Source organism: Chelmon rostratus, chromosome 17, assembly GCF_017976325.1.
Source record: "Chelmon rostratus isolate fCheRos1 chromosome 17, fCheRos1.pri, whole genome shotgun sequence".
In the NCBI taxonomy this organism is placed as follows: Eukaryota; Metazoa; Chordata; class Actinopteri; order Chaetodontiformes; family Chaetodontidae; genus Chelmon; species Chelmon rostratus.
The window spans coordinates 24,741,947-24,755,643 of NC_055674.1; the positions used below are offsets into that span (position 1 = coordinate 24,741,947).

The 13,697-nt window shown below is 41.3% G+C and overlaps 1 protein-coding gene across 3 annotated transcripts in view; it reads right to left on the bottom strand.

The window, feature by feature from the left end:
- Nucleotides 1–288: 288 nt before the first annotated feature.
- The window catches only part of ap2a1 (adaptor related protein complex 2 subunit alpha 1), a 48,557-nt gene continuing 35,148 nt past the window's right edge, over nucleotides 289–13,697 (bottom strand). The window contains exons 14-22 of one of the 3 annotated variants that reach the window (XM_041957990.1): nucleotides 12,886–12,948; nucleotides 10,110–10,175; nucleotides 9,374–9,456; nucleotides 7,850–7,939; nucleotides 7,385–7,508; nucleotides 5,261–5,377; nucleotides 5,111–5,180; nucleotides 3,929–4,063; nucleotides 289–3,641 (exon numbers count right to left, since the gene is read on the bottom strand). In XM_041957990.1, coding sequence (XP_041813924.1) covers nucleotides 3,564–3,641; nucleotides 3,929–4,063; nucleotides 5,111–5,180; nucleotides 5,261–5,377; nucleotides 7,385–7,508; nucleotides 7,850–7,939; nucleotides 9,374–9,456; nucleotides 10,110–10,175; nucleotides 12,886–12,948 — 826 coding nt within the window. In that variant the 3' untranslated portion in view covers nucleotides 289–3,563. The remainder of the gene's footprint in view (nucleotides 3,642–3,928; nucleotides 4,064–5,110; nucleotides 5,181–5,260; nucleotides 5,378–7,384; nucleotides 7,509–7,849; nucleotides 7,940–9,373; nucleotides 9,457–10,109; nucleotides 10,176–12,885; nucleotides 12,949–13,697) is intronic. The other 2 variants (XM_041957991.1, XM_041957992.1) reach the window with 2 other exon arrangements.

Consider the following 13,697-nt stretch of genomic DNA (forward strand, 5'->3'; position numbering starts at 1 on the left):
GGACAGTTATGGACACCAGTTTGTTAGAACATTTGTTGAAAAGAATCATGATTGGGTGGAAAAGGGGCATCCTTGAAAGGTTCAGTTATTCACAAGCCAGGAATGGACGAGGTTCACCACTTTGTATAACATGATTGTATAAAGGATATAACTACATGGGCTCGGGAACACTTGTTGGTAAGCAAAGTTTTTTTGCAAATGATTTGATTCAGTTTTTATTTACATTTTACACAGTATACCACCTTATTTGGAATCAGGGTTGTATTCCTGACATTACAATTGAATATGAGTATCTAGACATTTTTCACAAGTCTCATTTTAAGTGCATTGACTCTGTGAAGGCATGATGTCCACTGCAGTGGTTACATACATACACAATGCTCTTCTACACTGAGACACATTTGATGAGTAGTAAAGTAAAAAAAGGGAGTTCTCAATGATTATCAGATGTCTTAGTTAAACATTACCCATAGCAACCAGACAATGCTCTATTTTCAGGTCATCGGCATACAGCGATTCAGTAGTAAAAAAGACCAGACAGGTCCAGAAAGTAGAGCAGAAACTTCAGAGAACCTGAACAGCTCCACAACAAACCACAAATGCAGCTCAATTCCATACATATAAGATGGATGTAGTCTGCAATTTCCTGAAGTGCTGTTATGTTCATGGGAGACGTCAAAAGCTCATGGTGATCACAAATCATTCAGTGCCTGTTGCCTAACCCAAGGCAACAGGAGTAGGTAAAGGAGCTTTGGCTTTTGTTTGGTAGTTTTGAGTTTGTCATGCATATTCCTCCACCTATATTAGTCTATATTCATGTGCATTGAGTGTAGAAAAATCCAATGTAAAAAGTAATACTAAATGTAAGCAGATGTTTACAGCTAGTGGAGGAGGAGTGTCTTTCTGCTTTCACTGGGTAATTGTGTGGGTGGAGACTGCAGGGAAGGTCAGGTGAGAAATCAGTGGAAGCTGGGCTGCTGCATTTTTTGCACCTGTGAGTTGGCTGTTGTTTATGAGGGGCATGTGGGGATTTGGTGTACTTGTGCTTGGACTCAAGTAAAGAAACTCAGAGCTCTAGAAAAATCTTTGCCTGGCGCCTTTTCATTTTACTACCATGCCACTGGTTCATATCCTGTTTGTAGAGGTTTACCACCATTGAAACCCAAAATAACATTATTGCAACATGTACGCAACTACTTCATGCCATCTCTGGAGAACTCACCACCCCACTTGGGCCAACCAGTCAACAAGTCTTAATACGTCACTGGCTACAAAAGTTACAACTGAGAAAAATCTGAAATTATTTTACTCTACCAATATTTTGAAGTGATGTTGCATTTTAAGTATTATAAGTCACTAAACTGTATATACCTTAGAAATTGGCAGACAGTCATGAAAAGTCAAACTTCCAGTATTCTAAGAATATTTAAGTTTAGAAAGTTCAGTTTAAGTTTCATCTTTCCTTTGATGCTCTCCCATAGTGTTCAATTCTGTTGACCACCTACTGTACATGTGTCAAGACACCGCTGTACTCACGCATCACTGTAATACAAGACAGGAGGTGTCATTTTAGATATATGGCATAGTTTTACTTTCACATTTTTTCATTACAGAGTAAATCTTAAGTCTAACACAGGTATTGGACAGGTTCTTAACACCGATACATGAGTCTGCATTAGCTAGTGGATACTGCATAAACACACAAACTCACATACACACACTCACAAAATGACTACATTTTCCACAAATTTCAATGTCCTGTGATTGCCGTGCAGTCACACAATGTAATTAGATCCTTTATTAGAAATGTCTTCAGGCTTTTTTTCCCCTCTTACTTTGCTTACAGTCACACCCACATTCACACACATATACTGAGTCCCCTGTAGTTGTAATGGACATCTGGGTGTCATACATCCTGTCCTCTCCCGTGACAACAGTGTATGTGAGAGGATGTCTGAGAAGAGTTAGAAAACTGTGGATCTAAACATTTTAAGGTTGCTGAATATCTTTGTGTTCTCTAAACATTTACTGTTACGGTTTCTGAACCTGATCATGCTGGATTTAGCTGCTCCGGCAGCAGTAGCATCTGTCAGAGCTTCACTGCCTGACTACAAAACTGTAATCTCCTTAAATGATGATGATGCATCTATTTGTCCCCTATTCTGATCATAATGAAGGCTGTACATGTCTCCAGATAGAAAATCAACATGTACTGCTCTTCATCAGAAATGGGGAGGCCAATAAGACAGACACTTGTTTGTCTTCATCACTCTGGAATTTTAAGCATGCCGCTTAGAAATGCTTACAATAAAGCATAAATCTCACCTTCTCTTGTCCTAGAAAAGAAGATTAACTTGAAAAACTTCCTTGGACAAGCCGCAATGGTGAAATTTATGTTTGACCAGAAGTGTTTTCAAACAGAATGTCCCCACCTCCAGTAAACAGCAGCTCACGGATGCTTCGCCTAAGCTTCTCAATGGCAAGCACATGGAACTATCTCCCAGACAGTGGATGAGACAACGGGTCTAAAAGACTGTTAACACAACAGGCCTCATCCCCATTCCTGTCATCTACATAGTGTCCATTCTGTGCCACCCTCCTGCTTGGGTGGCTTGGGTTAGATAAACACAGGTATCCTAAACAAGCAAGATGGGAATGTCTCCAAAAGCAATAAAGTAATACACTGGCACATATTTATATACACATCAATTACATGAACACGGGTAGTAGTTCATTGACATGAAGGGCCACTTCTTACAGGGCTTCATGGCTCATTCAGAGATAAAGTACAGGGACTCATGCTGGAAGGCCTAAAAGTGGATCGCAACGCCTTCAGTGCATTTTCACCAGGAATGCTTGATAGAAATTTGTGAGCAAAAGCTGCTGAGATCAGAGTCTGTACCCTCTGGTCTCTTTTCATCAGTGGGTCCCACTAGAACCGCAAGGAATTGTGGATACGTGTGTGTGGTGTGTGTGCCTGTGCGAGAATGTGTGTGTGTGTGTGGATGGCTAGGGAGGGGATGAGTGCATTTGTGCAAGAAACAGCTTCACCAATCTGACTTCAAGGAATGTTCTACCAATTCAAATGAAATCTTACACACACATACACACAATCAATACAACTGAGCAGTCAGGATGTAGCTGAATGGGACCCCAGCGTACAACTATGGGACAGACAGACAGACAGACAGACAGACAGACAGACAGACAGACAGACAGACAGACAGACAGACAGACAGACAGACACACACACACACACACACACACACACACACACACACACACACACACACACACACACAGGTCAACATCAACAAAATCAAGAATGTAGCATCATGTTAATAAACAAGTAGAAGATGATGAACTGGATTCAGAATCTGGGACAAGAATAATGACAATAATATTCCAGCTGCTGCTAGCAGTGGCTGCTTTTTCCCTTATGTAGGTTACGACTTTTTTTTATTCAAAGATTCTCTGCTGGAGGGAGGAGGAAGGGTGTGGCAGGAGGGACAGGTCCGCTGGTAGGGATGGTGGGAGTACTGTTCACGGTAGAGGTCTTGACTCTAGAACTGTTGGGCCAGAAGTTCGCAGAGACGCCTGGACACAGAGTCCTTGCTGCAGCGCAAAGTCAGGCGGTACATCTGTGCACACAGACACGCACACACATGGATGGACAGAGACACACAGAGTAAGGAGAGCTATTTTTCATTCCAGAACAACCACCACTGCGATCAGACCAAACTAAGAAATATACAGTATCACATTTAACAGCCACATTGTTCAGGTTTGTGTAAAGGCACTAAAACTGGTTGACATGTATTGATTGATTTACATATATCTCCACTATTTGACTTTTGGGTGACACTGTTAATGATTTATCTATTGCAAACATTTTGCAGTGACTTTTCAATGAGCCTGCATATTGTACCTGTGCCTGGGTGTTTGGCTCCAGTCTAAGCAGACAGCCAACTTGCTGACTCTTGGTCTGGATCACTCCGGCACACACATAGTTCTCTGGGTTTGGATCGACGTTGTCCAGCAGGGCCGTTCCTAGTCCCAGTAGCTACATATCACAAACACATCACCACACACATATCACATATATTGCACCTCTGCCTTGTTCTATGATTTTATTAGTAATTTTTCTTTTATGTATTATTCCATCAACCTGCCCAGGGACTACAGGTGGAAATGAGCAAGTTGCTATAACCTGGCACAATGCATATTCTCTTGTTGTACAGGATTAATGTCTTATTGTGCGCTGTCCCTGTTGAAATAAATAAATTACATTACATTTAAAATTAGCCTACTCTCGTCTGTCACAGCTCTCACTGCACAGTGGCACAAAAGTAAACCTGTACGTTGCATAGCAACTGCTTGACACTGTGTGCAGGCCGGCAGGCAGGAGAACATATTTCTAAGTTATTTAGCGTCATCATGTCAAATTTTAGAAGTGATGGGATATCCCAGACCTGAGAGGGTGAAGTTGTCCAGCAAATGGTGTGGGTTTCATTGATAATTGGCAGACTTTCTTGGGAAGACCTGGACTGATTAGGAGAGACGGCATCCATCCCACCTTGGACAGAGCAGCTCTCATCTCTAGAAATCTGGCTGAATTTATTAGCCGACCAAACCCGTGACAACCCAGAGCTGAGTCCAGGAGGCAGAACTGTAGTCCTATACGCTTTTCTGCGCTTCCATTAGAGAAGTAACCCACCCAGTACTCCATAGAGACTGTGTCTGCCCCCCAACCACGCAAACGAACTAAATCTAAAATAAACAGGAGAGGAGTTATGTGTATTAACTTACCAAAAATTAACACCACCACCGCAACAGTACAAGACAGGAGGATTAAATGTGGACTGCTTACTTAGTATACCTATAAATCTATTACAGCTGTCAAAACTAACTGTCTGTCTGTCTGTCTGTCTCTCTCTCTCTCATTATTGGATTGCCCATTTAGTCTATGACTGTGGCCTCAAGAAATAAACACCGCTGAATTTTTGCGATTGACCAATCAGAATTGAGTAGTTAAGGGTGCCGTGTTCTAAATGTTCAAAATGTTGCAGGAGAAACACACAAAAGAATGTGCTGTTAAATGTTGAGGTACCTTAGCCTTGAGAACTTCAGTGTCCATGCTGTGGTTGGCCTTGAATATCTTTTGTGCTTCTTGCTGAGGCCTAGGAAGAGTTTACATATGAGACTTATGTTCTACAAAGGAATGTAAATGTACTGACCAAACACACAAACACATGCTTACTGGCTAAGCTGTTTCCAGCGCTGGAAGAAGTCATGTGAGGTCATCTCAGTTGGCTGGAAGAACTTGTTGATGGTGACAGGCAGCTTGAGGGTCAGGTTCTGCAGAGCTCCACCATATCTGAAGAAAACACATGCATGCATCCACAAGCACAAGCACACACTCATCTACATGTTTTTTCTTCCCATGCTCCAGTGCTAGCTACGATCCCAATGAACTACTGTTTTTTGGCCCACTAATTGGTCTTAATCAATTGTGCTGAAACCTTGTGCCTTCAAAGTGTTTCTCAGTAACTGCACATGAAGAGTTGTTTTTCCTCTTTTTGAGTTCAGTGGAGTGTGATTTGTTTGTGACAATGGAAAATGTGGACAAAATTTACCTTTAAACATGTAAAGTCGGTGCTTCTGTATGCAGCAAAGCCGCAGTGACTGCTGCCAACCTCTGATCTTACCAGACTGTACACCACAGGCTGGTGCTATCCACATAGCATAATTGCATCGTGCAGCTAAATAGACTGGGTTGTAGTATCGGAAATCATAAACGTTATTTATTGTCCCAGACAGGATCATCAGACTTGAGAGCGAATGTTTGGTCACAGATCATTTATCTTCATCTGTCTGTTGGTGACGGGGGTCATCATTGAAATCAGTAAGCTCCTATTTCATTTCCCTTGCCGTAGTTTCTGTAGTTGCCATGGTCACAGTGCACACCACTGCAGCAAGTTGAATAAGTTGAACCACCATAAACTCAGACAGTAGTTACAGAGTTGTATGTGTTCACCCAAGCGACAACAGCCCTCCTCCTCCTTGGCGTTGTGATGGAGGTGGAGGCAACTGATTTCTGTCTGAAAGCACCTTCAGAGTAGGGTTCGTTATCCAATGTCAACACCTTATTTGGAGCCAAGTGTTTTTGGGAGCACTAAAACTGTGTAGTGTAACATGCTAAATGACTTGCCGTGCAGCATCTGGGACACCCCACTACAACCCATCGAAAAGACGAGCATGTCAGAATTTATTTTGTCCTGACAAGCCTAATGTGACATCTCCCACGGCATGGTTGACCAATCAGGTGCTCTCTCCAGAGCGCAGCAAGGTAACCATGGTGAAGAGGAGGGGGGATGCTAAGGTTGGTGTTGTCAGGTGGGACAACGGAAGAGAGGAAGTTTGTTGAGCTGTAGCAACAACACCCCAGCTTATTTGACGTTTCCTCAAGGGAGAACCATGACCGAGTAAAAAAAGACAAATGTTGGCGAGAAATAACTTAAGCACTTCATCAGCCTGGTGAGTCGCTGGCTTTGCTGTCATAACATTATCCTCGCACCTAATCGTGGAAATATGCTTATCATTACTCCAGTAGCATATGGTTAGCTAGCTACTAATCCCAGATCTAATGTTAAAGTAGCCTGTTTGATGCAGCCAACACAGCCAAGCCTGCTCCTTGTAGAATAACTATGGAAATAAAATGACGATACTTGAAACTTCTATCTGTCCTAATTGTTATCCAGCTGCTACCCAGTAGATGTATAAATCATGACTGAATGGGCTGAAGTTTACACAACCTCTTGCATTTGCTTTTAATGCTATAATGCATCCACAACGTTTTTTTTTTTTTTTTTCAGAACACAAGATCGCCAGTATCACACACAACGCTTCTGTTTTAGGTTATATATGTAGTCTTGCCAGTCACCTGACCAAGGCACGGCAAGAGCTTATGGCACTGTCATCATTAGATCCGACACAGTGACCATCAAGGACCAAAAAATTGCTTAGTCTGATTCCAGCATGACTCTTTGATCAGTTATGTCCTGATTTAAATCAAAATTCGATCAATGTTACACTGTATTTTGTCCACACAAAGTATAGTTGCTTGTGTTTAGACATTTATCAACTTGCATTTTTTTGTTAAATTAAAAATGTGTATACCCCTCAAATTAAGGCATTGAAAAAGAAACCGAAGCACTTGTATATCCAAAGTGAAAGTTTAACATAATATCCAGCCCTCAAGAGCAATCTTATATGAGATTCCATACAGTAAAGGAAAACTGCAGATGTTTCAGGTTTTCAATTAATCAAACTTGTAGAATTTCACTGTTCACCATTATGGCTTGGGTTGTTTCTGCGAGGTTACCTGAACTTGATATTGAGCAGTGGGGCATCAGAGAAGTCAGTCAGACACTCAATGTTGAGGACCTGTTGGATCTGGGCCCCACCCTCTACGAGTGGTTCCACTGGTTTGGTCTGAACATTGAGCTGTGGCCAGTTGTCAAGGAACATCAACAAATCACACAGACTGACTTCCAAACGCCTCCAACTGAGAGCAGTGCTCACACTGCCTTGCAGAGTCAGTATAGCCCAAGTTTTCTGTGTAAGGTAGCATTATGATGATTTCTAAGGTCAAAGTCAAAATTGTAGCATACAAAGTGACAACTACAAGCAGCTGATTACACAGAGTTACAATAATGAGTCAAGCATTTTGTATTCCCTGTTATGATTATATCATTGTGCAAGTTACACAGCATGTTCTTTCTCGTGTTTTATTAATTTTTTTAATCTTTAATCTTTAGTGGTTTCTAAACATACACAGAAAGGATATGAGACTGCAGCTCCCCAGGACAACTGACTGTGGTGGTGAAGCTGGCAAATTGCACCGATGTCTTGTTACCATAGAATAAGTACATTCTCCCTGAGAGAGACAAACACAATTGTTAAAAGCTTGGAGTGCAAGAGACATATGGGAAAAAACAACAAACTAGCAGTTATATGCCTCTGCCAACCAGTCAACTTTCAGTTTACATCTGTGACTGTCCAGACTCATCATGTACAGTACAGGCCAAAAGTTTGGACACATACAATGCATTTTCTTTATTTTCATGACTATTTACATTGTAGATTCTCACTGAAAGCATCAAAACTATGAATGAACACGTGGAGTTATGTACTTAAAGGATAACTTTCGTTTTTTACAACCTGGACTTTATTTCTAGCATTAAATACGCCCATTTAGACACCCAGACAACTTTGGTGGCATTTGGAGTCGTTTTGAAGAAATTAGCCCCAGAGGAGCGGCGCGTATATCCGTATAATGCGAGTACTCTGGGCATCTATGCGCAGCCTCTATATAGCACATAATCTGCGGCGGTCGGCTAGTTTAGCTGTAGTTTGGCACAGCTATGGTTCGTTATTGCGTATTCGTAGCCGACCGCCGCAGAGTCAGCCGTGTTGTGGCTGGCTGCTCACAGCGCCCGGAGTTCGGTAATGACATCATCCACGTCAGAGGTAGTTGTCTAGAGACGCTGGACATCGATAACATGCCACCACGGGCTCAGAGGGGAATGGCACCAGCATATCATAACAAAATATTGGAATATGAATGAGTTTCGCCACAGATTATGCGTTATATGGAGGCTGCGCATGGATGCCCAGAGTACTTGCATTATACGGATATACACGCCGCTCCTCTGGGGCTAATTTCTTCAAAACGACTCCAAATGCCACCAAAGTTGTCTGGGTGAGTAAATGGTCGTATGTAATGCTACAAATAAGGTCCAGGTTGTAAAAAACGAAAGTTATCCTTTAAGACAAAAGGTGAAATAACTGAAAACATGTTTTAAAATCCAGTTTCTTCAAAATAGCCACCCTTTGCTCTGATTACTGCTTTGCACACTCTTGACATTCTCTGATGAGCTTCAAGAGGTAGTCACCTGAAATGGTTTTCACTTCACAGGTCTGCATTATCAGGGCTAATTAGTGGAATTTCTTGCTTTATCAATGGGGTTGGGACCATCAATTGTGCTGTGCAGAAGTCAGGTTAATACACAGCCAACAGCCCTATTGGACAACTGTTAAAATTCATATTATGGCAGGAACCAATCAGCTAACTAAAGAAACATGAGTGGCCATCATTACTTTAAGAAAGGAAGGTCAGTCAGTCCGGAAAATTGCAAAAACTTTAAATGTGTCCCCAAGTGGAGTCGCAAAAACCATCAAGCGCGACAACGAAACTGGCACACATGAGGCCCGACCCAGGAAAGGAAGACCAAGAGTCACCTCTGCTTCTGAGGATATGTGCCGATATAACCTGCCAAGCCACACCAGCTTTTCTGTAGAGATGACTTACCTAGATTCTGACGATACTCTGACTTGATGCCAATCTGTAGCAGTTGATTCTCAAACAGAACACCATTGTTCTTGCACACAAACCTGTAGCAAGAAGACATTTAAAGGGTTAGTCAAGCTGAAATGTCACTTTGATAATACTTTGTTTTATCTCAATGTAAATCAAGTTCAGTTGGATTTTGGACTATTGGTCACAAAGTAAAAAACATTGCGAATTAAAGGTAAATCGAGCTTTATTTTAGAAATAAATCAAAAATGACAATTATTTAATACAGCCCTATTCCAAATGGAGTGAAGCCAGATCACCGTGGGACCAGAGCAACAAGTCTGCTGCTTCTTTACAGTCCTCAGGCTTGATGGATTTGTGACAATAGCAACTGTGATGTTTACTAGGAGTCTAAAAGAGGTGCAAAATTCTGATACGTAGACAAAGGAGATGAACCTATCAAATGACTCGAAGGTAAAAACAGTCATCAAATACAACAGAATTTATCAGATGTAATGAATCACATTTGCACTAAGTATATAGATTTTTTTTTCCTATTTGTTTATTTTGGCTAACACAAGAGGCAAAAGTGGAGGATTTTTTTGTGTCTCTGAGGCAACCCCCAGCCCTCAGCAACCAGGACAGGATCATTAAACTTAACAAAAACTGGTGGATGGATTATTCCCAGTTTACTGTGAGTGCTTTTCTTTATTGGCACATGACAAAGCTTACACATAGAGAAAGACCTTACTTGTTGAGAAGTTCGTCTGCCTCAGACAGAGGAGGAGCAGGATCCTCAGAAGAAGGAGGAGCAGAGCTGAGAGACCGCAGGATAGCACAGGGATGAAGAGAGCCCACAGGACACAGCAGGGATGGATACAAATAGGCAACAGGACAAATGAGGGAGGAAGGAATGGATAGAGCAGAAATGGGAAATGAAAAAGGAATCCATTCAACACATGTTACAGCGACAGTGTGATTAAGATTGGTTAAGAGAAACATGAGAGAAGAAAGAAGGATAAAAAGATAAAATGCAGAGGTTAGTAAAAGCAGTTTGTACAAACATGATGTCATTACACAATGAAAGGTATCTGCCAGGTAGTTACACCGTGTAACGAATAAACATCCAGTGCAGTCAGTATGTAATTGGACAAATTCTTCTGGTTCCACACTGCAGAAGAATTGAAGGGTAAAGTGCAGACTTTTAGCTTCAATTATGTTTATATCCAGTATGGGTGAACACATCATTGTCCTACAGCACTGTTAAAGAATTGGTGCAATAACATACAAAACAAGCAACATGTCATATTTTAGGTGCGACAAGAATTCTCATCATCCTCAACAACACTTTAGACAGCTCTTTCACCTCAGTCAGTGGTTCATTTGAAATCCTGCTGAATACTGTGAGAGGACAGAACCAAACCGACAGAAAATTATTCACTGTCCAAACACATAAAGACTGCACTTTACTTCAGACAGTTAAGAGGCACATACAAAGTCTATACATAAAGCTTGATGCCATGAACATTTTTGGTGTGAAAAATGTGTGTGCACAACATTTGCCCCACTTTACAACAGCTACAGTACAGAATTGAGATTTTGTTTTGAGTTCTAAGTTTGCACTTTGGTATTACATTTGCTGAGTGGTTACAATGTAACATGTGTAAGTCATTCTTAAACAGAAATGTCGTATTTCCATCCTGTTTTCTGCATCGTTTTTCACTGTTTGAACAATGGCCCTCTTTTCGTTATGTCATCTTGATTTAATGGCACCAAAAATTAATTGGAAAATTAGTGCCACCACATGTTCATGTTGATGTACTCAACTCATAATATGCGCACATCAGCAGTGGACAGAAAAGCACATTATTTAGCATTTCCCTTGAAAATTCAGTCAAAATGTGTGCTGCACTTGGATGTAAACCTGGCTAGTGAGGAAAATAGTAGAAATGTTATGTCTAACATACAATGTTAGTTTTTCTTTCCATAATATGGCTAGGCCAAAGTATTTCTCTACTTGTGAGGGTTGTCTGATCATTTGGTCATACTGCTCGAGTACTGCCTCTTTCCATTTCATTGTTTTAGACAAAAAACAGAGTGGGCTCACTGGTCAGCATGCAGTTAGTTGCACCAATATGCAGTTCCCCTTATGTGATGTGACAAATCAAATCCATTCCTAAAACAAAGAAATTGCTAGCTAAATCCATAACATGGCTTTCATGTTCAGTTTGCACTTTAAACTGCACACACCAATTTGGTAACAAATCTTACATGGTCATAGAGACTTTCGGCTGCTCAAGAGCACAAGAATCCTTGATTGGTGAACTTTTCAACTTTTACTGTGGATTGGTGGCTGGCACGCCCAATTCTGATGACGTCTAACTGTTAGCTCCCATTTTCTGACTGCAATGTTTTTACACATGCAAGTTGTATGTTTGGCATATTTTCTTGTCAGGAAAAGTCTGAGGGTCAATTTTGTCCTGCATTGGGAAAATGAAGAACAGTGTACCCTGAACTGCTACTCCAATGCGGTGTGAAGTTGAGGTTGAATTTTCTTCTCCTCATACATCTTCTGTTTTTCACAATTGGCCTCTGCTTCTCATGGGTAACTATGCACTGATAATGCCATCAGGATAGATGCAACCACACAGTAGACAGTACAACTGGAATCAATCTTAGACCATCTTGTACTGGTCTCAGGTTTAGTTTCTTGGTCAGCACCAGGCTTAGCAAAAAAACTACTTTATCAGATTTTGAGGTTAGCCAATTCTGGGTTTGGATGTAACTGTTTGCGTGAAAGGGTCCTCTATGAATCTGGCCAGTGCAGTTCAGTTTGCCAGAGCACTTTCACAGAAGCCTGCTGCTGTTGGAATTGTGGTTGATGAGAGCGAACTTTTGCACAGTTCCTGGTCAATATTTTACGCATTCCTGCACAAAGTTGGAGAGCTCTTTCATTTAAACAAGTCAGATTTTACATATTTTTTGTTATATTTTTCCCATACATTATTTTCAGTTTTCTATTTACACTTCTTGACTTTGAGTACTTGCTTTTCATCTTTCTTTATATTTTCTACTTACTATGTTTATTGTTATGCATCAAAACACCAAGGCAAATTCCATGTATGTGAACACGTACTTGGCAATACACCTAATTCTGAAAGTTGCGAGGCATACAACTAAAACAATAAGACAGACGGCAAAAAGCTCTTCAGGGCTGCTGAGTTTGGTGGTATTCCTGCCATATTCTACTGTATTCAATGGACCTGATGATAAATGGAGTCACAACAGCTGACTGTCGTAAGGTTTCAGTTCTAAAAAATTGTTAAAAGCCATTAAAGTATGTGTAGGGCAAGGCAGGTGCTTTTGTGTAAGCCTAAATGGCTCATGTGCATCAAGCGACCCACTCAGTGTAGTGTATATAACCAATGGCATGTTCAATTAAAGATAAAAAGCCTGTCCAAGAAAATGTGGAGGTGTCATATTTGTATTTTTCCAGCTAATACTGTAGTTTACTGCTGGGCCCTTACTCCGAGTCACCAGAACCCTCCACCAATAGGGAATCAGAGGTCTCAGTGGGCTGTTCCAGATCTCTGTCAATGTCCAATCACAGAAGAGGACAGGAGACAGACACACATTCAAATCAAAACACACACATATGCACACCCAGCCACACAGAGGGAAATGGAGAGAAGGGAAGGAGAGAAAAAGACGAAAGACAGTCACATACACAGCAATATAAAAAAGAACAGACAAGTGTAGCAAACCTGCCAACCATGAAGAAAAGCCTACACTATTTTTTGCTGTTTTCATGGTCACCTCCTTCGGACAGCCCGGGAATGGCCTGTGCTGAGCTAATACAAACTGCCCAACTGTGTTTTCCTCCCCTGCTATGATTCAGCCTTGCAACAGCCTTCCTCTAATGACAGCACTGCTATGCCGGATTCAGATTAGGCAAAATCAGCAATAGCCCAACTTGTAAAGACACAGGACACTGGGAATGAAAATAGGTGTGAGGCACAACAATTGATAGTTTTAGTGTAGTGACGACAACCATCACTTTGTGTGTGTATCAGAATTGTTTTGCTTTCTCACATCTGGTATGGCAAATTCCACATGATGTTGACCAATAGGAGCACAGGTTGCTCTGCCTTGCTAAACCGTTCATATGGCAAAGTGAAAGAGGAATGATGATGTTGGTGCTGCTAGGTAATAAGAAATGCAAGGACGCTGCTCTTGCTTTTTCTTTCCTTTTTAGCTTTTCCGAACACAAGGCGGCCAGTATCATACACAACTTCTGACACCATTGTTTGTGTGTTACCCGTCCCTCAGGATAATCTGT